Source organism: Sus scrofa, chromosome 3 (assembly GCF_000003025.6).
Source record: "Sus scrofa isolate TJ Tabasco breed Duroc chromosome 3, Sscrofa11.1, whole genome shotgun sequence".
Taxonomy (NCBI): Eukaryota; Metazoa; Chordata; class Mammalia; order Artiodactyla; family Suidae; genus Sus; species Sus scrofa.
In genome coordinates this window covers 40,902,892-40,927,980 of record NC_010445.4, presented here as the reverse complement: position 1 = coordinate 40,927,980, position 25,089 = coordinate 40,902,892, and the positions used below count along the sequence as shown (strand labels likewise).

General features: G+C 60.1%; 1 protein-coding gene and 1 long non-coding RNA gene across 7 annotated transcripts in view; one reads left to right on the top strand and one right to left on the bottom strand.

Moving 5' to 3' along the window:
* The window catches only part of LOC106509720, a 29,211-nt gene extending 27,274 nt beyond the window's left edge, over positions 1 to 1,937 (top strand). For 4 of the 5 annotated variants that reach the window (XR_002342458.1, XR_002342459.1, XR_002342460.1 and 1 more), the window contains exon 8: positions 94 to 1,937. This is a non-coding gene — a long non-coding RNA (uncharacterized LOC106509720). The remainder of the gene's footprint in view (positions 1 to 93) is intronic. The other variant, XR_002342457.1, reaches the window with a different exon arrangement.
* The window catches only part of LMF1 (lipase maturation factor 1), an 87,922-nt gene that overhangs the window by 1,183 nt on the left and 61,650 nt on the right, over positions 1 to 25,089 (bottom strand). For both annotated transcript variants that reach the window (XM_021086874.1, XM_021086875.1), the window contains 4 exons: positions 15,006 to 15,071; positions 10,432 to 10,599; positions 645 to 828; positions 104 to 257 (listed from right to left, as the gene is read on the bottom strand). In XM_021086874.1, coding sequence (XP_020942533.1) covers positions 104 to 257; positions 645 to 828; positions 10,432 to 10,599; positions 15,006 to 15,071 — 572 coding nt within the window. The remainder of the gene's footprint in view (positions 1 to 103; positions 258 to 644; positions 829 to 10,431; positions 10,600 to 15,005; positions 15,072 to 25,089) is intronic.

Genomic DNA, 25,089 nt, shown 5'->3' with positions numbered 1-25,089 from the left:
GTGGGCGCGCCGTCAGTGCTGTGCCTCCCCCGCCACCCCCCTCCCAGCAGGGGAGGCTGGGGCTGCCCCACCGCCACATCCCCTCTCCACCAGCCCCAGGTACCTGCCGAAGGCCCCATACGTGTTGACGATGCGGAGCGGGTGGAAGGAGCTGTTCATGATCTGCCGGGGGCTCAGCAAGTTGAGGACCACGGGGACGCTGAGCCCAGCGATCAGCACGCCCATCGCCAGGTTGACCAGGCGCCGTGCCACACAGCCTGCCAAGAGGGATGGGTGCTGGGTGGGCTCCTGTCCCCAGGCTGGCCTCTGCACAGCCCCGAGGGAGGTGCCCCTGGCCCTGGTGGGAGGTGCGGGAGATGCCCCACAGCCCCCTTCTCTCTAAGGACACATCCCAGCCGAGGTGGACGCTGTCACCACAGCTCCCCCACGTCCTGGCCAAGAGCAGCCGTGTCTGGTCACTGTGCATCCCTCCCTGGGAACCAGGACACGTGGTCCCTGTCAAGCAGATGGGAGTCACGGCCCAGGCCGTCTCCTGGGCTGTCGGGGAGAGAGGACGGCTGGCTGCCATCCGCTCGAGGGTTGACCACACCAGACACGGAGGCCACCCTGCTGCCCAGCCACGTCCATCTTCAGGTGTCACCCACCGTATGTCTGCACGGCCCTGGGCCCCTGGGCCTCCTCTTCCTGCATCTTCAGGACTCGGTCCTTCAGGCCCCCAGGCCCCGAGGGAAACAGGAACGCCAGGGTGGCGTCGTCGAAGCAGGCGAGGCTGGGCACGATGGTCAGCCAGTTGAGGAAGCTCAGGTTCCCGCTGACGATGAGAACCACCTGGGGGACACACGGCACCTGAGCCCAGGCGGGGCGGAGGGGGACCCCTCCTGCTGCTGCATTTCCCATGCTCCACGGCGATGCCCAGACTCCTCCCCCAGAGCTGCTGGCGAGGACCCCGCCCGCCGACACCGGACTCAGCCCTCTGAGGCTGCCTGGAGCTGCAGTGGAGGCCATGATGCAGGTAACAGCAGGGGGTTCTGCTCACCCAGCCTGTCTGCCCAGCGTGTCACCAGACTGCGCCCTGAAGCCGACTTCCGGAAAGTTCCTTCTGGCAACCCCTGGGACTTGTTTTAGTGACGTGGAAACAGCACTTTCTCCTTACTTTGACCCTGTGGTCAAGGGCGTGGGCAGGAATGGGTGTGGGTTGTCTGAGGGGTGTGTTCACCTGAGGAGAAGAGAGGTTGCTGGGCTCATAACCCCCTCCCTGCTCTGGGTGCCCCTCATCATGGAGCCCCGGGGACGCCAGGGCCAGCTGTGCAGTTTCCCACAGGCCCTGGGCCTGGCAGGAGCAATAAACCCAGGTGAGCTTCCTGGGGACCACGGCGGGAGGACAGAGCCCCAGAGATGCCCGAGAAACCCAGGCAAGGGGCTGCCAATTTGAAGGGCCCGGTCAGTAAGCAGCACCTGTTCACCTACACACACGTGTGTAACACGCCCAACATTAAAACCTCGACAGGTAAAAAGCAGAATGGATGGTACTCGAGTCTGAACTAGTGATTTGCAAGATGGACTTGAGACACCCTCCAGAGTGTGGTGCAAACGGGAAAATGATTCAGCAGAGTCCATGGACCTGCCAGGACAAGAATGAGGTAAAGAGAATGGACACCCTTGAGGCAGAAAGATACCGCGGCCTCAGGAGAAAAAGGGCTGCAGGGCAGCCACCAGAGTGAGACCCAGGCCTGTGCACATTCGGCTCTTTCTTGTTTCCAAGGATGAACCAGAAGTAAAACACCAAGCCAACGTCATGCTCAATGGAGAAAAGCTGGAAGCCCTCCCGCTCAAATGTGGAGCACGACGAGGATGCTCACTCCCAGCGCCGCTACTCAACAGAGTACGGGCATCCTGGCCGCAGCCATCAGACAGACAGAAGAAGTGAAAGGGCCAAATTGGAAGAGAAGAGGTAAAACTGACACCGGATGCAGATGACATGATACCCTACATGGAAAACCCTACGGATTCCACCCCAAAACTACTCTTAACTGATCAACACATTCAGCAAGTGGCAGAAGATTAACATTCAGAAATCGGTCACATTTCTGTACATGAACAATGAAATATTAGAAAAGAAATACAAAAATCCAGTGTCTTTTAAAATCCCCCCCCCCAAATCAAATACCTGGGAATAAGCCTGACCAAGGAGGTGACATCTATGCTGAGAACTATAAAACATTAATCAAGGAAACTAAAGAGGATTCAAAGAAATGGAAATATATTCCATACTCCTGGGTTGGAAAAATTAATATTTCAAAAATAGCCATCCTACCCAAAGCATCTACTATATTCAATGCAATCCCTATCAAATCACCCATGACATTTTTCACAGAACTAAACAAACAATCCGAAAATTTTTATGGAACCACAGAAGACCCAGAATTGCCAAAGCAATCCTGAGGGGGAAAAAAACAAAACAAAGCAAAAAAACAAGCAGGAGGCATAACTCTCCCAGACTTCAGACAATATTACAAAGCCACGGTCATCAAGACAGTGTGGTACTGGTACCAAAACAGACACACAGACAAATGGAACAGAATAGAGAACCCAGAAATAAACCCAGACACCTACGGTCAATTAATCTTCAACAAAAGAGGCAAGAATATAAAAAGACAGTCTTTATAGCAAGGGGTGCTGAGAAGACTGGACAGCTGCATGTAAATCAATGAAACTGGAACACACCCTCACACCATGCACAAAAATAAACTCAAAATGGCTTAAAGACTTAAACGTAAGACAAGACACCATCAAACTCTTGGAAGAGAACACAGGCGGAACATTCTCTGATACCAACCTTACAGTGTTTTCTTAGGCCAGTCTCCCAAAGCAACAGAAATGAAACCAAAAATAAACCAATGGGACCTAATCAAACTGACAAGTTTTGCACAGCTAAGGAAACCATTAAAAACAAACAAACAAACAAACAAACAAAAAACCAAAAAGACAACTTACAGAGTGGGAGAAAATAGTTTCAAACGATGCAGCTGAAAAGAGCTTAATCTCTAAAATATACAAACAACTTATACAACTCAAGAGCCAAAAACCCAATAGCCCAATTGAAAAACGGGCAAAAGACCTGAATTGATATTTCTCCAAAGAAGATATATGGATGGCCAATAAACACATGAAAAAATGCTCAACGTCACTGATTATTAGAGAAATGCAAATCAAAACTACCGTGAGATACCACCTCACACCAGTCAGAATAACCATCATCAGGAAATCCACAAATAACAAGTGCTGGAGAGAGTGTGGAGAAAAGGGAACCCTCCTGCACTGTTGGGGGGAATGTAAACTGGTACAACCACTCTGGAGAACAGTATGGCGGTTGTTCAGAAAACTAAATCTAGAGCTACCATACGACCCAGCAATGCCACTCCTGAGCATGTATCTGGACAAAACTTTCTTTGAAAAAGACACATGCACCTGTAAGTTCTAGCACTATTCACAACAGCCAAGACATGGAAACAACCCAAATGTCCATTGACAGATGATTGGATTAAGAAGATATGGTGTATCTATACAATGGAATACTACTCAGCCATTAAAAAAGAACAAAAATAATGCCATTTGCAGCAACATGGATAGAACTAGAGATTCTCCTGCTAAGTGAAGTTAAAAAGAAAAAGACAAATACCATATGATACCACTTATACCTGGAATCTAATATACGGCACAAATGAACCTTTCCACAGAAAAGAAAGTCATGGACTTGGAGAACAGACTTGTGGTTGCCAAGAGGGAGGGGGAGGGAGTGGGAATTTGGGGTTAAGAGATACAAACTATAGCCTTTGGAATGGATAAGCAGTGGGATCCTGCTGTTTGGCACTGGGCGGTACTATATCTAGTCACTTACAATGGAGCGTGATAATGTGAGAAATGTATACATGTATGTGTGACCGGGTCACTGTGCTGTGCAACAGAAAATTGACAGAACCCTGTAAACTAGCTCTAATGAAAAAAATAAAAATCATTATAAAATGAAAAAAGAAAGATGTTAAGAAAAAAGATGTAAAATAGTAGAGGAGTTCCCAATGTGGCCAGCAGGTTAAGGATCTGGTGTTGTCCCTGCAGCAGCTCAGGTTACAGCTGTGGCACAGGTTTGATCCCTGGCCTGGAAACCTTTGCATGTTGCAGGCAAGGCCAAAAAGAAAAAAAAAAAAGGGGGGGGGAGTAAAACAGTGTAAGCATTTAGACTGAAAAATGCAAAAAAATGAGAAAAAAAAAGGAAGTGTGGGAAGGTGGCTCACAGATGCCTGTCTGCTGAGCTGAGCTCCTGGTGGGGTCGCCACTCACCCTCCTCCAGCAGGTGGGCAGCAGCGAGGACGTCGAAAAGGATGAGGACGCGGCCACTGGGTCTGGCTCCCAGCCAAACGCTGAGCTGAGCCTCAGGCTCCGCGTCGCCCCAGCCCCCCCCCACCCCCCCAGGAGGACGACGGAGAGCAAGGCCCGGGGCAACCTGCACGCGCCTCCTGCATCTCGCCCTCGAGGCGTGAACTTCCTCTTGCTGCACGGAGCTGGGTTTCCCAAGACCTGGGAGCCGACGATGCTGGCTTGTTCCCCACCCCGTCCTCTACCCTCGGGGCCCAGGTCGCGGCCGTCATCCTGCCTCATGGTTCAGTAGCCCCGTGCTGTTCCCACTTCCAGGTTAAAACTCGGCCAGCGACTCTGGGTTCAGGCCAAGAGGGAGGAAGTGGAACTGGACCCTCCACCCAAACAACTGCATTTTGGACAAAGACGAAGCAGCTACGACCTGGGCCTGGGCGCTGCAGGACTCCTGCCCGGGTCGGGGGACCCCGGAGAGGGGAGCCGGGGCAGAACCCTGAAGCTGGGGAAGCGGAGGGGCTGGCGTGCCACACAGGCGCAGAAGGCAGCACATGAGCTGGGGGCCCTGGGGCCGACACTGAGCTGACGCAGGTCTGGAAGCTGCATTCTGCACACCCGCACCCAGAGCCAGGCCCGTGGCAGAGCCTATGCGGCCGTCCTGTGCAACGGACCCGCAGATCAATTAGGTGCTGTCGGGAGAGACCCAGCAGCACCACCTCGCGCCTAGCACCCAACCGGACGGACGCAAGTTGGAGCTGGGAGAGTGCGAGGCCCAGGCAGAGACAAGCTAGGCTGGTGGCAGTGTTGGAAACCAGAGTCTGAAGCTAGTGCATAAGAGCCGCTGTCCAAAATGAAGAGATTTAAAGGAAAACGTGGTGAGAGAAACGGGAAACCTCCCGAGAACCAGGTGGTGATTCGAGCATTTAAAGGTAACACGAGATGTTACTGGGAAGACTTCTGACAAAACCGACACCGTAAAGGAACAGGTGAGGCCAGCACAACAGGAACTTTCTAAAGTGAAGCACAGGGAGAAGCAACGCTGAGCAGAGCCCAGGCAGCCCCTCCAGCCTCGGGGGAGAGACATGGGATTTAAGCCCCTGGAAGGAAAGGGGGCAGACACAACATGAAGAAAGTTCTCTAGAAAGGCAGGGATCACCAAAGCCCAAGAAATCACAAACAGGGAGTTCCCATCGTGGCTGAGCAGTAATGAACCCAACCAGGATCCAGGACGCAGGTTCAATCCCTGGCCGGCAGAGACGCACCAACGGGGGACTGACCTCCAATGGTTGCTGCTGCTAAGAAATGCTGGGAAACGAGGAACCGAGCAGGCTGCACACAGAGGGGCAGGGGCTGGAAACCACGAACGCAGGCAAGTAGCAAACTCACCGGTGTCTGTGCACTTCACGTAGAGAGTCCCACGTGCAGTCGCAGTCACTGGGAGCACGGCCGAGAGCCTCACCAGTGAGGGAGCACACTGCGGTTGAGCACACGCTCTCGGGGTGGGGAGGCCCCACCCGTGACCATCAGGGGCCGTGGGGGTCCTTCCCCTCCCTGTGTCTGTCCCAAACCGTAGCTGTTTTCCATTCAAAACGAGAAGTGCCACTGAGGCGGGGCGGAGACCCTTGGTGCCTGTGGACCCGTGAGGGCCACACCCTGGGGGCAGGGGCACGGGGCCTCTGCCAGTGAGCTTTCATAGCAGTGATGCTGCACAGGCTTCCCCTGGCTTCAGTGTGGGGCTACACTGCTGTCTTGCTGGCCTGGCCGGCACCTGAACCCTTCTGGAGGGAGGCCACCAGGGGGTGGCAGACCTGATCAGGGTCCTTGGGGGCCAAGGAAGAGCCCCAGGGGAGTTCATCCACCTTTGCAAAGGGGAATTGGGAAAGCAGCCACCCCCAAGCATGAGCACGGGTGAGAGGCCGTCACCCTCAGCCCCGGTGCCCCAGCAGGAGGTGGGGGCTGAGGCCCCTGGCACCCAAGCTGGGACCTGGAATGTTCCTGTGCAGCAGGACCCCCGAGACCCAGCACTTCTACTGGGGTAAGGGCCCTGAGGACCCCTGAGCGACACCCGGCTTCCCCCACCCCACTCCCCTGCCCTGGTCCTGCCTCGGGCGGGGGGAGAGACTCTGGGGCCCTGAAACAAGCATTTCCCAAATATATCCCCCCAGTCACTCCACCCCAAGCCCAGCCTGGGGGCCCCTGACTTGGAGAACTAGGGTTTACTGGGCAGTTTTGGGGACAGAACCCCATTTCTGATAAAGCAGCAGGTGCCCCAAGGACTTACAGTCCTCGCTCCGGGATTCAGGTCTGCACGTGCCGGCTGTCCCCCTGTGTCGGGGGTGGGTGGGAAGACAGTGTGGGTGGGGTCCTGCGCCCATGAGACGCTGCAGGAGACGCCCCTGAAGGGAGGGGATGGGTATGTGGGGACCCCCCCACCCTGCTGGGCTCCCACAGCCTTGCAGAGGACATGCCTGCTTATAAGCGACTTTCTGAGGCCAGTTACACTGTGACCCCAGCTCCGGGCAGGTCACACGGCTGGTGGAGGCAGCTCTCTGTGCCTGCAGCCATGGTCTTGTCCCCCGGACCGAGGTGACATCACGGATCAGAAAGAGCAGGACGGGCTTGGGGGGGAAGCTGCAGGGTGAGGTGCCTCTCTGCGTGGCCCACGGCCCCTCCAAGGTCTCTCGGCATCAGAGGAGGGGTACGGGGTGGGGGTGGGGTGCCTGTCTGAGAAGACAACGTTTGCCGCTGGAGGCTCTGCAGAACCTTCTGGTACAGCTGTGCAAACCGAGTGTAGGAGGATGTGAGCACGCTCACACCCCCAACCCTCTCCTGAGAAACCAAAAGAAACAAACAGAACCAGGGACCGTGAGGTCACGGGCGCAGAGATGGGAGCAACGCGCAAGCCCACGGGAGCCTGCGCCCCCACACTGCCCGTGGGGGCTGGACATGTGCTGCCGGCCCTCTCTGCCCTGCACTGCGGGGGCCCAGCCCCCGGGGGCTTGAGTCCAGGCCTCTGAGAAGGGCCGAAGCCTGGGCTGGGCCCCACCTTGTTCTAGGTGCGCTACAGGCGGGGCGGTGGGCGTGGGGCACACGCCTGGCGTGTGTCCCCCGGGGCCTTGGGGACAGAAGGCAAGTGCACTGCTGGCCTTGAGGAGCAACGTCCAGAGCCAGGCGTTGGTAGCAAGGCCTCCTGAGGCACCGCTGTGCCCCCTGCGCCCCTGCCATCCAGCACTGTCCACCCAGGAAGAAGACCCAGGACTGCGTCAAGACCCGACCATGTGGCCTGAGCTGCCAGGGGCCGCCTACACCCGAGCCCCCGTGTCTGCGTAGACCCGCGACGGAGGCGCAGGTGCCCTAGGCCGGGGCTGGGTAGCTGCTTCTCATCCTGAAGCACGGCGTCGGGAACAAGGAAGGGCACTTTGGCGGAAGGCCAATGCACCATCTCCCCGTCCTCTGTTCAAGTAGCGGAGCCCCTCCACCTGCAGCACCAGCTCCAGGTCCCTTCGGTTCCATTAAAGCCAGCGTGTGGGCTGCACCCACAGCTCGTGGAAGGTCCCGGGCCAGGGGTCAAACCTGGAGCGAAGCTGCTGGGCCCTTAACCTGCTGCGCCATGGGGGGCTCACTCGGTTATTTTCAAAACTGGACCTCGCTTATTTGGGGAGAGGGCAACGGGTGGGGACAGGTCAGTGCAGGCCCCGGGCGGTCCAAGGCTTGTTGTAAAAGCAGCTCCAGCAGCAGCTGAGCAACGTCCCGTGGCCTTGAGAATGACCCGTGGGCACCGTGGCGACTGCCACGTCTGAGCAGACCCGATTCCCGCTGGGGCTGCGCCAGGTGGGTCCCTGAGGTGCCTGGGGGCCTAGACCACGGGCTATGCAGGCGGAGGGAGGTGGGAGCTGCCAGCGGGGGCCCTCAGATGAGGGGGGACGTCCAGCGTGAGGCAGGGCCCAGGCTGGCAGGCACTGCCACGGATGCCTGAGCCTCTTTGCTTGGGATGACGGGGCCACAAGGCTGAGGTGCGCACGGGGCCTGGCCTCCTGAGGGGTCCCTCAAGGCTGTTGTTGGCAGCAAGGGTTTTGCCCTCCAGCCAAGTCTGGATTTTATGATAAACTGTGGTGCATCCAGACAATGGACTCTTTAGCAATAAAATGAAGAGAGCTCTAAACCCACAGAAAGATGCCAGGAACCTCAAATGCGTGTTACCGAGTGAAGCTGGTCTGCAGAGGCCGCATCTGGGTGACTCCGACCACAGGACATTCTGGGAGCAGCAGACCTCTGAGGACACGAAGACACCAGCGGTTGCCGGGGGCTGGGGGGGGTGGGGAGCCCAGGGAGCCCAGAGGATCTTCCAGGGCAGTGAAATGAGTCTGTATGACGTTAGTTAACAACAAGGGACCAATACCGGCTGCTTAGGTGCAGCAACTGTATGAGGAATGCAAGACGTTCCTGGTGGGGAAGCTGCGGGTGTGTGCGTGTGTGTAGGGAGGTGTGGGAACTCTGCTCACGTTTTCTGTAAATCTAAAATTGTTCTTAAAGAAATTGTTAGTTAGGAGTTCCCGTCGTGGCTCAGTGGTTAACGAACCCAACGAGCATCCGTGAGGACGTGGGTTTGATCCCTGGCCTCGCTCAGTAGGTTAAGGATCCGGCATTGCTGTGAACTGTGGTGTAGGTTGCAGATGTGGCTCGGATCCTGAGTTGCTGTGGTGTAGACTGGCAGCTGTAGCTCCAATTTGACCCCTAGCCTGGGAACCTCCATATGCTGCCAGTGCAGCCCTAAAAAGACAAAAATTATTACTTAAAAACAACAGAAAAATAGAGCTTAAATATCGGCAGCAAAGATAGGTGGGCAAGTAGGGGTGAGGATGAAATCATCTCGTGGCCACGGAGAGACTCCCATTCATGGCACAAGCAAGAATGCGATTTGGTTTAGACCTTCAGTTAGGAAGTGTGTACTGCCTGAGAGAAACAGAGTGTGTAACTTGCTAATTAGGAGAGGGGAAGACTGGGATGAGAAAAACCTCAAAAGAAAGCTAAAAAGAGCAAAAAGAAAATATGAAGATGTGGAAATAAAATGCAAATGCACCAACCAAGATATGTGAACCTCTTACTTAGAGAAAATCAGCCTCTGGAGTTCCCTTGTGGTGCGGCAGGTTAAGGACCCAGCATCGCTGCAGTGGCTTAGGTTGCTGCTGTGGCACACGTTTGATCCTTGGCTGGGAACTTCCACATGCCATGGTTAACACCAAAAAAAAAAAAAAATTGTCAGCCTCCTTGGAGAAGAAATCCTGTCTGTGCTGTCACAAGAGCAACGGAAAGGACTCAAACCAGACTCTGCAGATGTCTAGGCCTGGTGCCCTGAGCAGTTCAGCGGAAAACGGACGCAATGTCCACGTTCTGGTTTGCCACTCAAATTGCCTCCCGAAGAAACGCCGACCCTGCACGTAGCTGCCACAGAAAGGTCAGTGGCCACAAAGAGTCCTCCCAGGCCTGACGGGCACTGGCTCTGTCCTGTTGGCAAGGGTGAGGCCTGGGGCGCGCCCAGCAAGGCCCGTGCGACGGAAAACTCACAACCACGAGCAGCAAAGAGGTGGCAGGTTCCACCCACTAACATTAACACACGCGTGGCACAGGCAGGGTGGCTCTCCCTCGGAGGGCGGAACTGTTCCACATTAGCTCTGGCGTCATTCACCCGAACGAGCACGGCAAGAGAAGCGAGCTTGCAGCCAGTGGCAGACAAGCCATTTGCTAAAGCCTGACACCCATGCACGACGCGAGACATACCGCAAACAAAGAACAACGCCATACGCCACCGCTCCCCGGGAGACAGAAGCTGGAGAGAACCTTAGGTCGAGGCAGACACAACAGACAGGCCGGCAGCCACGCTACCAGCGGGACCCCCACTCCCGCTGCCACTGCACCCGCCGCCCGTCTGGGGCAGCAGCACCAGGAGCAAAGAGGCGGCGGCCACAGGGGCCAGCAGGTCTCGCAACAATAAACACGGCGCACGGGATGCAGGAGCGACGATCCCAGCCTGTGTCCGCTGGGAGCCGACAGGCAGACGCTCACCTGGAACAGGATCTGTAAGGCTCCGTGGAGGATGCACATGGAACGTCCCAGGAAGACGAAGAAGGGGACCACGAGCTCCAGGAAGTGGTTGCTGAGGGTCTCGAAGCGGTGGAACCACCACGGGGAGCGGTGCAGGACGTAGGCCATGGGGTTGGGCACCGGCTGCGTCTGTGGGTTCAAAAGGGGCCCGTGAGCTGCACCCGGAGCACCCGCCCAAAGGCACCCTGGCCCCCGGCCCTCGCCCTGCCGGCCGCCTGGAGGTGAGGTGGGCTTGGGTGGTGAGGGGGATGTCTGGGCACTGCTGCCCGCCCTCCGGCAGCTCACACGCAGCCAAGATGTGTCACTGGACGGGAGCACCAGGCCACGTGTCCTGACCTTCTCCACCCACCTGGCATCCTGTAATTCTGACACCCACCCCTTCAGGGATCCCCAAAGATGTGGCAGCTCAGATGCTGGGGGTATCTATGGTCAGAGCTCTGGGCTGCATGGGTACTGGAGAGCCTCCGAGAAGGGACAGAGCAGGGGCAAGGAGGTGGGACCGCGGGGTGCTCGGGGTCCTGGCCCCACGTGTGTGTTCCTGGCTACAGTCTCCAGGTGTGTGCGGGCCACACAGGTCCCCAAGGTCCGCATGTTGACTCAGCCGTGCTGCCGGCTGCCAGGGCCCAGCACCTCCGCCCTCCCCATACACGTGGCCAGCCACACTCAGAGGGGCCATGGTGCTGACACCATGGGGGCTGGGGCGGCCTGGCGTGGGCGTCCAGCCGCTGGTGAAGGGTGTGTGTGGGCAGCCCTCCGTGCAGAGCCGGCTGCTCCCTCCAGGGCTTTGTGCCCTCTGCACAAACACAGCGCACACACCGCAGCTGCCGTCCACCATCAGCGGGAAAGGCTGGGCCGGGGAGACGGACGGTGAACCAGATGGAGCCACAAGGGTGCCAGTTTGGAAACAGACTGTTCTGCTGACATTGATGGGCTTGCAGCGGACGCGGTTTAGAGCCCAGCAGAAGCAAGTGTCCCCTGCAGCTGCTGCTGGAATACCGACTGCCCCAACCACACGCCCCCAGCCTCGGCAACCGTGGAGCATCTCCCTCTGCCTGCTGGGCCTGACTCCCTCCGATGAGCTGTGGGCGCCAAGGAACCCGGGGTGCGCTGGGTGCGGGGACCCACCAGTCAGGCCTGGGTGCCCTGGAGACTGTTCCCCCCCCGACTCTCCAATGGGAGGCGTCCCCGAGTCGGGCCCAGGGGCAGGGGTGGCAACCTGGGGAGAACTTCCCTAATGACTCACCACTTGGACACCATTTCCGACTCGAAGTTACAAGCCCAGTGAGACACCCCAGCCACCCCGAGTCCCCGTCGCTCCAGTGCCCTCCTCTCGCCATGGTGTCCCTGCGCCTTCTGAGGTGAGCTCTGAAGACCTCGCTCCACGTCTCCCAGGAGCACAGCACAGGGGCGCCCAGATGAATCCACCATCCGCAACCACGGGTCCCCAGAGGCGCCCCCGTTAGAACCCCCCCCGGGTGTCACTGTCCTGGGAGCCCCCGCCAGTCTGGCTTGTCCACCTGCCTTCATGCATGTCCTCACCCTGTCTCGGCTACACAGGCTCCAGCTTGTGAACGTGGAGCGCGGTTCTGACATGGAGAGGCAGCCCCTCTGGGGAAGGGGGTGCAGGGCTGGGGGCGGCTTGGTGGGGTGTGGGGGGCAGGGTGGTTGGCTGCTCCTGCTCAAAAGCCTACACTTCCCGACGCCAGACCGACCACACAGCAAGGGGCGCCTGAGCGGGGGGAAGCTGTGCTGGTGGTTCACAGCCGCCTCCCTCAACGACACAACGTGGCTGCAGCAAAGCCGTTCCAAATGCTCCAGCTTTTTCTAACAGCAGAAAGTTTCTGGACGCGGTGAGTGGCCCCTGGACAGGACTGCACAGCGGACGGGCCACACTCTTTCCTGGCCGCCCCCGGAATGGTGCCCGGGCGGCCAGCCTGGCTTCCCCCACGTCAGGCCCAGCTCAGGCCCCGCCCTGGTTCTGGCAGAGGGACCAGTGACTCCCCGGGGCTGAGGGCCTCGCCTCTGCTGATGGCCAGAGACAGCACGGAGGGCAAGCTCCCGCCCGCTCACAGACCCGGGGTGCCAGCAGTGCAACGCAGACTCTGAGACGAAACGCCCCAGTGACCTTCCCGCTTGTCGCCCTGCTCCACGACGGGCAGTCAGACCTTCCGGACCCCAAGCGAGCGACTAGAAATGCCAGCAGAGGCTGCCTGCACTTTTGTCAGGTTCCCAGAGAGAAACAGAGCGCGTGGGAATGCCCAGCGCCCGGGGAGCCTCAGCGAGCACCACGCGGCGGCTTGGGGCGGGGGTGCAGGGCAGCGCCCACCACAGCTGCACGCCCAGCTTCTGCTCCAAGGTCGGGCTCTGGGTGCCCTGCAGGCTGGTGGCCCCACGCCGCTGGACACAAAGGCTGCCTCTGTGGGCGCGAGGCTGTGGGATGTGACAAGTAAAGGGAGTGGAAAGTGATTTACGTCCTGGGTTCAAGGTCAGCTCTGCACGTGGGACTTCGGAGCAAAACGAGAGCGTGACTTGCTCACCTTGTTTGGGCACCGACAGAGGGAGAAAGAGGCCGCTTGCAAACGTGTGGCTCCCAGGGCCATGCAGACAGGTCGCCCTGGAGGTGCCCAGGCCGCGTGGACACTCCCTTACAAGCAAGCAGTTGAGGCGTGGGCTACAGGCTCAGCGACACGGCCAGTGCAGAGCCTGGAGGTTCCCGAGGCACGCAGGACCCCGGAGGGAAGAAGGTCGGACCCTGATCCACCTGCTCGGAGCAGAGGCCTTGGGAGCGCGAGGTGGCTGCTGAGGGCACGGGCCTCTTGAAGCCGCCGGGACAAGATGCGAATGGCTGCTGTGCTCCCCCACCTCCCGCCGTCTGACGGCCACCGGCTGTGAAAAGCCATCCAATGAGGCCACTCCAACCTGCTCGGCCGCGTCTGTCTGGCTTGTGGCACCTGACCAGTGTGCCTCTGAGCCGAGGGCTGAACCGCCTGCAGCGAGGCCCTCACGCTCCGGGGAGCAGCCCTCACGATGGGACCAGACACTCCCTGTGGCTGAGGGACATCTGCTGGGCGCTCTGGTCTGGCCGCTGAGGACAGAGGCAGCATAGGCCGCCCACGTGGAAATCAAAGCCCTTGTGTCCCCGCTTCTCGCTTGTCGGGAACAGGCTTCAGCCACCAGGACCTTCTCTGGGCCCCAAGGGGCAGATTCGGCTCCTCGGGGAAGGGGGGACGCAGGGACGGGGCAGCCCAGGGCTGTCAGCAGAGCTACGGGCAGAGTTCGTGGTGGAGCGGAAGCAGCAGGAGCCCTCGTCTCAGCTGAGGGCTCCTCCCCTGCTGCTCGGCTCCCTCCCACAGGCCCCACTGTTGCTGCAGCCACAGCTGAGTGTCCAGGTCACCCAGGACAAGCCACTTCAAAGGGGTGACGGCGGCTTTGCGTCTGCCAGCCGCACGAGGGGTTCCTCCCGACATCGCTGGGGATCCTCGTGCCGATTCCGTTTGCAAAGCGGCGCTGAAACAGGACCCCATGGAGGAAAGGCTTCTGCTGCAGGAAGGGGTTGGGGCTACCGTCCCTCCAAAGGGCTGTGCCCTGAGCCGCCCCCCACGCTCTGGGACAGCAGGCCTGTGACACCATGGCCTCCATGGCCACTCTCATCTCTGAGCGTCAGACCGCAGTCCCTGGTCCTCAGTGGGCGGAGACCCTTCTAGAACGTTGGCTCCCAGTGGCCCTGACCTCCCACTCCACGGACATCACAGCCCGTGGGCCTTGTCCCCAGGACCCGGCCCTGCCCACCACTGCCCAGATCCTCCAGGGCTGAGGGGCCAGGGCTTGCAGGGCCGCCCGGCGTGCAGCTAAGTCCACGTCCCGGCCAAGACGCACGTGGGCGAGAGCTCTTCAGGCCGCTCTTCTCGCCAAGACCCCTCCTCTGACCTGAAGCAGGACTTGGGCCCAGGAGCTGGACGGCTGCCCTTTGGGGAGCGCGGTCCTCACAGGCTGTCAGGACCGGGTTGAGCAGATGGCCCTGGGGGCTCACGGGTGGGCCCAGGGCAGCACAGAGGGCCCTCGCAAAGCCCACGGGGCCCCGCCCCACCTGCCGAGCTGCAGACATCTCCCCTCCAATGCTTTCAGGGGGAAACACTGGCTCTGGGACCCAGGCAGGGACGTGGGTCCTTGGGCAGGAGAGAAGGGAACCGGGGCTGGGGGACCTGGGACCAGTGGTGGCAGAAGGGAGGAGAGCAGGTGGGCTCGGAGCAAGGAAGACCACACCTGCCTGACAGGCAGCCCTGGGCCCAGAAAGCTCTGGCCTCGAGGATACCGCAGAGGGACCCCGTCCCGCCAGCCGAACAGGCGGGACCCTCTAGAAGCCACCTGGTCGCTGGTCCCTGCCTGGCCCCAGAGCACGGGATGCAGGAGGACGTGGGGATGAGCGAGCTGCGGCCCTCAAGGCTGCGTGTGCGCAGGGGGCCGGGTCCCTGGACGTGGATGGTGCACTTGGCCGGCGCCCACACCCGACACCGCCGCCCGGCCGCACCACTCACCTCATAGTGGAAATCCATGCAGGTGAGGTCCCGCCAGCACCGGTCCCCCCGGATCTTGATCAGGCCCTGCCGAAAAGACGGAGAACAGAAACCAGCGCGTCACCGGAGGAGTGAGGCCAAAGAAAACCCAGACAAAGGGTCAGGAGAGGCGCGTGCGGCTTCTGAGGACAGACAGCAAATGCAGGCGTTCCCGTCGTGGCGCAGTGGTTGACGGATCTGACTAGGAACCATGAGGACGTGGGTTTGACCCCTGGCCTCGCTCAGCAGGTAAAGGATCCGGCATTGCCACGAGCTGTGCCATAGGACGCAGATGTGGATCGGCTGCGGCGTGGCTGTGGCTGTGGCTCTGGTGCAGGCCGACGGCTGCAACTCTGATTCGACCCCTAGTCTGGGAACCTCCACATGCTGTGGATGCGGCCCTAAAAAGACAAAAGAAAAACCCCCAAACCCCTACAAATGCAGGTGAAAAGAACACTGCTTCCTCTCCCCAAGGTCAGGCCCCCGCTGTCTTTAAAACCCGCCTTTTAGACTGAGCATCACCGCCCAGCACGGTCGCGAGGCTTCAGACACTGCAGAGCACGTGACCGTCACCAGCGACGTCTGCAGACGCCAAGGAAGATGTGGGAAGGGGCAGCGTCCCGGCTGCCAGGGTGACAGACCCCGGGAGCAGCCTGCGCACAAGCGTCTTGGCAACTCTGAGCGTCCCTCGCCGTGCAGTGGCCGTCAGGCCACCTGTGGGCGCAGGGGGGACGGTCAGCTCACATGTCTGCCTCCCACCTGCCCACTCAGTCCCTCAGTCAGAAGCAAGCCGTCCCCAACAGGAGTAAAACTGCTGCTCTAGGTGCAGAGATGTGGCCCCAAGGCCCGTCCCAGGACGGCTGGGCTGGAAGGTGGGAAACCGCGTCACAAAGAAACAAAACTCGTGGTTGTGGTCTCTGCAGCCGCAGTGGCTCCAGGCAAGTGCCCTCAGCTTCGCCCCTGCACCCACGGGGTGTCCAGGGCGCCTTCCTCACAGGAGTCGAGTCATGGCCCCCAAACACCCTCACAGCCACAGGGCGACGCTAGTGCTGGGTTTGAAAGCAGCTGAAGCTCTGGGCCGGGATGGGAGGGTGGCGGTGGACAGGGCCTCTGCAGCCGCATGGCCAGCAGGGCGGATGACCGTCCAGGATGTGAGACACGTCCCACTCGGGACTTGTCTGGATATGGAGCCAAGGATGGGCTGAGAGAGCAACCAACACCCGGCCTGACCCCTGGGAGGGTGGGGGTGGCACGGACGCAGCGACACCCCAAGGAGCAGGGCCGAGAAACCACAGGGAAGTTGGGGAACTGTGTGGCAGCCACACTGTGAGCCCGGGGGACCGCGGTCAACACCAGTGCTTGCCGTGCAGCTGGTCATGGAGGGAGCCACTGCCCGCTTCCGTGTCCACCCCTCTGGGGGCTGGAACCCGCATGTCACGGGAGCCTGGCGGCGCTGGCGGAGGGGCCGCCTGCTGTCCGTAGAGACTCACGGGATGGGTCACTCTGAGACGCGGGCGGTCGCAGCTCTGGGGGACTGGGTTTGCTTGGGTCACTGAAGTGCAAGGAGCCCACTTCCGCTGGGGACCCGCTGGGCGCAGTCGCGGACGCGTGGAAGACAGCCCTTCCGGGAGCTAGGCGTGTGCCTGGTGCGGATGAAGCGCAGCTTCGGGTGAAAACGTGCCTGCTCGCTGGGCAGGAAACGCAGCCCCTGTCACACGACACTCCCCGTGAGCGCGGGCTCCCTACCGCCTTCGGAACCCGGGAGGGGTTCTCTTTGGAGACTCAAACCAGGCAAAGAAGAAAAAAAACAAAATAATTAAAATGTCATTCAAATTCTAAGCTGATATGAGCCACTTAAAAGTCTGAAACATTCTTCTGGGAGCAGAGAATAATTACATTCCTCCATCTACTGACTTCTCTCCACAATGCAGATGTCAGATTTTCCACGGATTTTTTTTTCTTTCAGAGTAAGTGTCAAAGGAACAAAGCCTCCTTTGAGCCTTTTTCAGCCCAAAATTAATCGCAAAAAAATGGCACAGACAGGCCAGTAAGGCACCGAGTGACCTATGGCCATGCACACCACTCCATCGCCCGGCGAAAGGGAGGGTGCCAGGACGCGGGAACATTCCGGGCGACCTGGGGGGCCGTGCAGGCAGCGGGTGGGGACTGGCGTCCAGGGGGCACGGAGCAGCTTTTCTCTGAAGCTCACACTCCGAGAACACACTTCTTAAACTCTCCCACTTGCAGATGGGAAAAGCCAGGCCTTGTGTCACAGAAATAGCCTCGGTTTCTGTAACGCTGCACAAATGCCATCACACTCACGGGGGCGGGGGCTCCTGGGCCTGTGGTGGGAGGGGGGCCTTGGGGTCTCAAGCCAGAGTGGCCCTGGCAGTGCCCCCACTTTACACACACACGGCCCCCGGTCTCTGAGTGTTGGAATCTTGGTCTGCTCTGGAAATCCCTTCCTCCCCGTGAACACAGGCCACGAGGCCTTTTCCTCAAAGGACACGCTTCCTGGGCCTGCCTGGGAGCCGTGGACACCGAGAAAGGGTCTGCAGGTGTGGCTGTTCTCCCTGAGCTGTGACCCTCCCATTCCGCTGCGACCCCGGGCTCTGCAAGCAGGTGGAGGGGACCCCGTCCCCGGGCACGTGATACCTTCAGCGCAGCTGCTCTCGGCTCCCACCCGCGTCTCACCTGAGCGCACACTGGCCTGAGGGCTCCCAGGACCAGCCGTCCCCATATCCTCCCAGCCCGGCCAAGCCCTTCTCTCCAGGTCGGGGCAGGGCCCACACCTCCTGACTCCAGGGTGTGAGTAGGTGGAAATCTAGCACCAGAATCCATCAGGGACGTTGGCACACGCAGGGGGCAGGTACCGCGTTGGCAATGGGGGGGTCCTCGGGGCTGAAACACGCAGTGAGAGAGAAAAACCGCTCATGCTGTGTGTGGAGTTGCGCTGAGTCCACTCCCCGAATCCTGGAGAGCGCGCCTGTGAAAAGGGCCAGGGCCGCGGGGAGCCCGGGAGAGGGGCTGGCGGGTTTCAGGCCCCAGGCACGGCCCCCGCCCCGGCTGCTCTGAGCCAGGCACCGAGAGCCACACAGGGTGCTGGGCTGGGGCAGGGCTGTGCTCATGCGATAGAGCAAACCAGGACCCGGGCTCCCCTTAGTGAGTGGGGATCCCAGGACCTGACAGGCTCACCAGGAGGTGGCCATGAGGACGCCTGCTTGACACATCACGGGGGAGGCCTCACACTCATCTGGCAGCACTGCTGCAGCCCCATGCAGCCAGCATCCCTCCCAGAGGCTCCCAGGCGGCGCGGGCAGCGAGGTGGAGCCCCGCGGAGCACCAGCGGACCCGGGCGCGCCGCAGCGCTGGACCCCAAGGGTGGACCCCGCCAGAGCCTCTGTGAGGAGGGGTCAGTGGTCTGCACAGCCACCCCGCCCTCCAGGCCAGGGCTGGGGCGTGCAGGTTTAGCAGAGCTGCCGCTCACAGGGGCCACACGGGAAAATACCGGCCTCTTCCGGCAGAGGGTTGATTCACGGAAGGCAAATGCACACCCGCAATGCCCAGTTCCAGGCGCGCTGACGACTGCGTACGGTCAGGCGTTCGCCCAGAACGGGACGCAGGATTCCGGCCCATCCCAACACCCCCCACCCCATCCCGTGCTCTGTGACCGCGTTCCGGGCAGCGCCCCTGCCGCTGGCTAGGCTGCCTTGCCCCCCTCCCCCGGTCGGCTCTGCCTGGGCGCCCGGGGTTTTCACCCCGACGGCCGGTGCCTGCAGCCTCCAGGCCAACCGTGGCTGCCTCGGAGGCTGGCGCCCAGCCCGGCCTGGCCCACGAACGCCCTGGAGGCTTCACATCCGTGCACGGGGCCCAGGGCTGCCGTTGCGTGTGCAGACCGGCCTCTGCGTGGACACAGGTTTCCGTGCAGGAAACTGGCCAGAGCGTGTCTGCACCACTCGCACTGCCAGGAGTCCCGCGGCCGGCAGACCCTCCCCGCCAGGTGCCTGTCGGGCACACGCAGCCGCAGCTCGCGGACTCGCGCCGGGGCCGGTCCTCCCCCGGTGACGCGGAGGAGCTGCAGGTTCTAAAGGTGAGGTTCCGGCTGAACCTGCGCCCCGAAAGTCTTCGCGGTCTGGGGGTCGCCTGTTGGTTTTCGTAACGGCGCATGTGACGATGGAAAAATCTACTGTCAACGAGGTCGAATGTGCTGAACGTTGTCTTCAGTGGTTAGCGCTTTTTTGTGCTCTGTCCCAGACATCTCTGTCCATCTCAAGGGAGCTGTATGCCTGTCACTCCCCAAACTTGGTGGCTCTGGACGTCATGTTTGTAAATAAAAGAGACTCCGGGCTGCCCTCGGGCTCTGGCTTGGCACCTCGGCGGAAACGCAGCCTCTGCGTCTGCCTGGGTCTGCTTCTGAGAGGCTTCTTTTACATCTTCCAAGAAGTTCTTGCTTTTGCTTTTAGGTTGAAGTGATGACCCATCTCAGACGAGAGGTGGGGACAGACGAAGCCATGGTCGGAGCCCACTTGCTTCTTCTGCGTAGACATTCTGCCAGCACAGTCCGTGAGCCGTGCACCTCGCTCCCGCCGATGTGGCACCGCGGCGGGCGTGGGCGACGGCCCCGCTGTGCGGCTCCATCGGCCGCTCCCTCCCAGTCCTCCCGCCCCTGGTTTAGGGCAGTAGCACACTTCGGCTTCGAATAAAGCTGAAAAGTCAGGAGGGATCCGTCCTCCGACTTTGTTTTTCAAGATCCTCTTTATTTCTATGTAAATTTTAGAATCAGCATGTCAGGTTTCCAAAAAAGCCTGTTGGGAGTTTGACAGGCATCGCCTCAAATCCACACATACATCTGGGTCACGCGACACCCCCAGGCCAAGGCAGTCTGCGCCCCGTGGATACCCTGTGAATGCGGCCCGTCTCCTCATCTGTGTGGGTCGCAGACTCACATCAGCAGTGTTTACAGCTCTACCACGTGGCTCACACATGCCCATCATCTGTTAAGAGGTATCTGAGGGCTCTGATGCGATGGCAGGAGTGCTTTCCAAATTTTACTTTCGAACATGTCAGCAGTGTGTGAAGCACAGTCTGTCTCTCACGCTGACTTTGTCTCCTGCAACCTTTGCTAAATTCCCATATTCACTTTAGCAGCTGCTTTTTCTTTTTAATGGTCACACCCACCGGAAGTTGCTGGGCCAGGGACTCAATCTACAACCACAGTCACAACCTATGCCACGGCTGCTCGGGGCTGGGGATTGAACCTGCGCCTCCAGAGAGACCCGAGCTGCTGCGGCCGGGTTCTGAACCCCCTGCGCTATGGCGGGAACTCGGAGGTTAAGGTCCACATGCACACGTCGTGTCTGTGAACAGATGCGCTTCGTTTTCTGGGCAGTCTTTATGCCTGTCTCGCTCTCGTCTCGTGGCGCTGGGACGTCCAATTTGGTGTCAAGAGCCGAGGCCACAACAGACACCAGGCTGGTTCTACCCGCATGCGACTGCTTTCGTGGCTTTCACCCTCTGGCCGCCTAGGAAGCCCAGTCTAACGTGGCCTCAAGGGGACGCTGCGCTGTACCACATGCTTTCAGCACCTGCTGAGACAATGAGACGGTCCTTCAACCTTGTTCCGTCGCCACAGGGAACCGCACTGATCGAGCTTTAACTATTAAACCACCCTGCCTTCCGGACACAAACTGCGCCGCTCTTACCGCCAGGTCGGACGCGCCAGGATTTTGCTGGGTCTGTGTCTTTGCTCATGAGGAATGCGGCGTCTCTTCCCCGCAGTCCCCTCCTCAGCAGATTCTGGTGTCGCTCTCACACCGTCATGGCAGACAGTTTGGGAGGCGATCCTGCCTCCGCCGAGGGCCAAGGGCTCGTGTGGGACGCTAGCGCTTCCTCTTTCATGTCTGAATTCCCTGGATTCTGGGCCTGCACTTTCTTCCCAGCAGCGGGGCTGACAAAACTCTCTCATTGACTTGACTCAGCAGACGCGGAGCTGCTTTGGCGTCGTTTCCTTCTCTCGGTTTCACAAAGCCGCATTCGTCAAGGAACTTGTCCCTTTCATCGATGCTGCCAAACTAACAGGCCCCAGACCTTCATGGCATCCAGGGGTCATTTCGGCAGGCTCTCCAGGGCGCCCGCCGCCCTGTGGAGGAAGTGTTCTCGTGGGCGCTCTTCAGTCACGGCCCGGCTGTGGCTCCTGGCCTGAAGACGGTGGTGCTGTGGGCCTGAGCCGGCCCCGAGTCTCGCACAGGCTTCCCTGGTGTGCTCACAGGATGGGACAGTCTGCGCGCAGCACTGAGCAGCCGGGCCCCTGCTGCTGGCCGAGAAGGGACCCGAGGCCACCGCCTGCAGCCTGCCCAGGTATGAGAGGAAACACACTTTTGTGCCCCGAGGCTCAGTGCCCCCTCTGATGGCACAACCCCTCCGTTCCGCCACACAGACACGACCCGCGCCAGCCGCAGCGAAGATGCGCTCATCAGGAGATGCGCTGACCCGGCTGCAGTTTTGCTCAACGAGAATTTAGGCTGTTAAGTGCTTGACGCCTCAAGTGCGGCGCAGCAATAACCGAGTACCAGGAGAGATGCGGACAGAGACACCGGAAGAGCCGTAGTGAGACCAGCGGGAACACACAGGGCACGCGCGTGGAAGCCGTCCTGGAGGGGAGGGCCCATCCCTCGATGTCCAGCCGCAGGGCAGCCCCCGCTTCCCGGCTCTGAGGACTCAGGAGGCCTTCACCGCCCGTCTCTTCTCCGGGGCAGCACTTACACCAGCGTGGGCTCTTACAAGGAGGGAGAGTCGCCCGCGTGGCCACCTGACAGCCACGTGCCTGCACCCCTGGAGCCAGGCTGGAGGGACGTGCAGAAAAGAGACAGGTGTCGGGTCTTAAACCCCCCAGGGCTCAGCCTGACCCCCAAGGGGGCGCCCCCTGGCATCGTCCAGGTCTGAGAACTCTCAGCAGGCAAGACACTGGCTCAGCCCCCAGAACCTCAGCCGCCGAGGGCAGTCCATGCAGGACCGCCTGTGAGGCAGGGGAGAAGCCTAGGGACCAGGGCCGAGGGCTCCGGGGCACAGACAGGTGTTTAACACGCTCTGGGTGAAAAGTCTGGCCAGTTTAAACACAGCTACGAAAGCCGAGATTGAGAGGAAAGGGAACTTTATCTCTCAAGCCTCACTAAAGGGCTTAAGCACAGTGACAGGGACGCCCACACTGCCTACCATTTTCTGCAGGTGACAAGGTCCCCACCTCGGTGGGACTGAAATCCCAGCGTCCGGGACACCTCCTAGTCCCGTGGGCAGGCCCAGAGGACCCCACGCAGCTGGGCCTTTGCTCCAAGGACGGAAGCGGGCCTGGTCCGCCCTCAGCCACAAGAATCGCTGACTCCTCGCTGCTGTTGGCCAGACCCACGTGTGGTGCAGCGGGATGACCTGAATCCCGGTTCCAATCATGCCCATGCCGTGACCGCCCTGCACTCCGAGGCCTGCGTGGGACAGTTCGGGGGCTGGACGTCACTGCTATGTCAGCAGGAAGGAGAAACTAGATGAGCATGTCCACGGCACAGGCCAGACCTACAGCTGCTGGGAGGGCGGGCAGGCGGGCATCTCTGCGCTCTGTGGGCCAGTGTGCCACCTCCCGAGGCGCCGCTGAGGTGGCCTCTTGTTAGGTTTCAGGAAACAACCCCTGTCCTATTCTGAAGGTGCAGCTGGGGGGGCTGCTGTGGGTGCATTAGCCTGAGTCACCCCTACCCCACAGCCCAGGCACAGCAGCTCCTCTGGGTCCGTGGCCACATGCTGGCTCTGCTGGGTCCAGAATCGCACCTCTATGAAAACTCCCTAAGGCTCTTCAGGCTTTGGATATTCCTGCAGTGCCGCCGTATGTATGGTGGTGGGTCTGTACATACACACACACACACACACACACACACACGCATGTATATATAGTCTTTTCGGGGCCACACTCACAGCAGATGGAAGGTCCCAGGCTGGAGATCGAAGCGGAGCTGTAGGCACCGGTCTATACCACAGCCCCACAGCAATGGAGATCCGAGCCGCGTCTGCGACCCACACCACGGCTCACGGCAACACGGATCCTTAACCCACAGAACGAGGCCGGGGACTGAGCCTGCGTCCTCGAGGATCCTCGTCTGATTCGTCTCCACTGGGCCGCGACGGGAACTCCGCGCTGTGTTTTAAACCTTGCTTTTTCCAACAGCTCTTGCTGGCCCGTGGAAACACCCTGACTCTGTCTCGGGCCTGGAGGCCTGCACTCTGCTAAGCGCGCTCACTGGCTCCGCGGGCCGTCAGGACCTCTGCACACGAGACCGTTGCCCCCGTGGACACAGATGCTGTCGCCTCTTCTGCTCAGTCCAAGGGTTTTCGTCCCCTTTGCCTGCTTTACCGCGTGAGCCACGGTCTCCCTCTCGCTGTCGCCTGGATGTGGCGGCGGCCAGCACCTTGCTCCCAGTCAACAGAAAACCCTTCCTTCCTGCCCGTCCAGTGTGGCGCCAGCCGTAGGGGCCGTGCGGTGAGCTCTCATCAGGCTGAGGAGGCTTCCTTCCGTAGCCAGTCGGCTGAGACGGTTTCCTGCTCCTTCGACTAACTGCGAGATTCTGTCCCAGGCTCGCAGGGGCAGCTGCATCATTTCTCTCTCCGTTGCCTCTGGCGCCGAAGTGAACTACAGCTGCCAGACCTTGCGTTCTGGGGAGCACCCTCCGCAGCTGCTTCTGCCTCGCACGGACTCCGCAATCATTTGCTACGAATCCTTTAATTCTCGGTCTGCGCTCTGGAAGGACCCGGTCACTTCCCTCTCTCGAGAGGCCTCTGTCTTCGCCGGCCTCAAAGGCTGAGCTCGAAAGGGCTCCCTCCCCGTCTCTGAATGTGTGTGTGTAGGGTCTGCATCGCTGCTTCTTCGCATGTTGAATGAAGCCCGGCGGTGAGGTCGTCTGGGCGCGGAACTTTCTCAGGGGCAGCTGCTTTCTGTTTGTTTGAAGGACTCAGTTTCTCAAACAATCCCCACCTCCCGCCCCCACCTGTGCCCGTGCCAGCAACCTCGTCTCCCTCCTCCACGTGCACAAAGTGGCTCATGCTTTCTCTTCACTTTTTATTTTGAAAAGACCTTAAGACTTCAGAAAAGCTGTAAAAACAGCATGGAGACCCTGTACGTGTGTCACTACTATTTCGACCCTATTCAAATGCCACCAGCTTCCACTCACTGACAACGCGCAGCGGCCCCTCAGGCTTTGGCTGAAAGTAAGGCTGAGACTCAACCCGCTAGTCAGGGAGTCTGAGGAGCGTCCCAGTGCTGGGACTCGTCTGACGTTTTCTCAGATCAGAGGACGCCCTGGGGACAGAAGTGACGCCATGTCTCACAGCTCCTTCTCTGCACAGACCCCGCCTCTGTGCACCAGCCTTCTGCTCCCCGCAGGGCCAGGCAGTTGAGAGCTGGGCTCCAGTGTCCCTCTCGGCCCCCCCATGCCCTGTCTGCCATCTGGGACGAAGACAGCTGTGTCACCGTGTGTCCAGTTTCCAGCTGCTCCCAGAGCAGGGCAGCCCGGTGCCACCTCTAGAAGAGCTGACGGCACCCCAGGTGCCCGGGGGCCAAGGCCGTCCAAGGGCACAGCCGTGTCCCTTCCTTCTGCTCAGGCTCCAACTCCGCCTGGCCTGGCCTGGGTCCCCCAGAGGCTGGGCTCTGAAAGGACCCATCCGTCCCCAGATGTGAGGCACTGCCAGAGGCCACAAGAGAAGAGGGCCACCTCGTCACCCTCCCTGGCCGGCCAGCTCCACGCTTCTGCTCCCAGAGGAAGCCTGAGGGCACCCAACATCCAGGCCAAGCCGACTAACTGCAACTCTGAGCGCACCTGACGTGTGGGTGCGGCTGGGCCAAGAGTCCGTCGAAGCGCTCTGAACGGTGCCTTGGACACACGAATGACTCGCCGCCTCTGGGAGGTGTCGTGGGAGTTTGTTCAGCCTCGAACTGTGCGCAGAACGGCCTGTCAGCTCCGCCAGCCAGGCCTCTGCCCCCGGTTGGGCCGGCGCTCCACCCGGGAACTTCGTTTACGGGTCCCACCCAGGG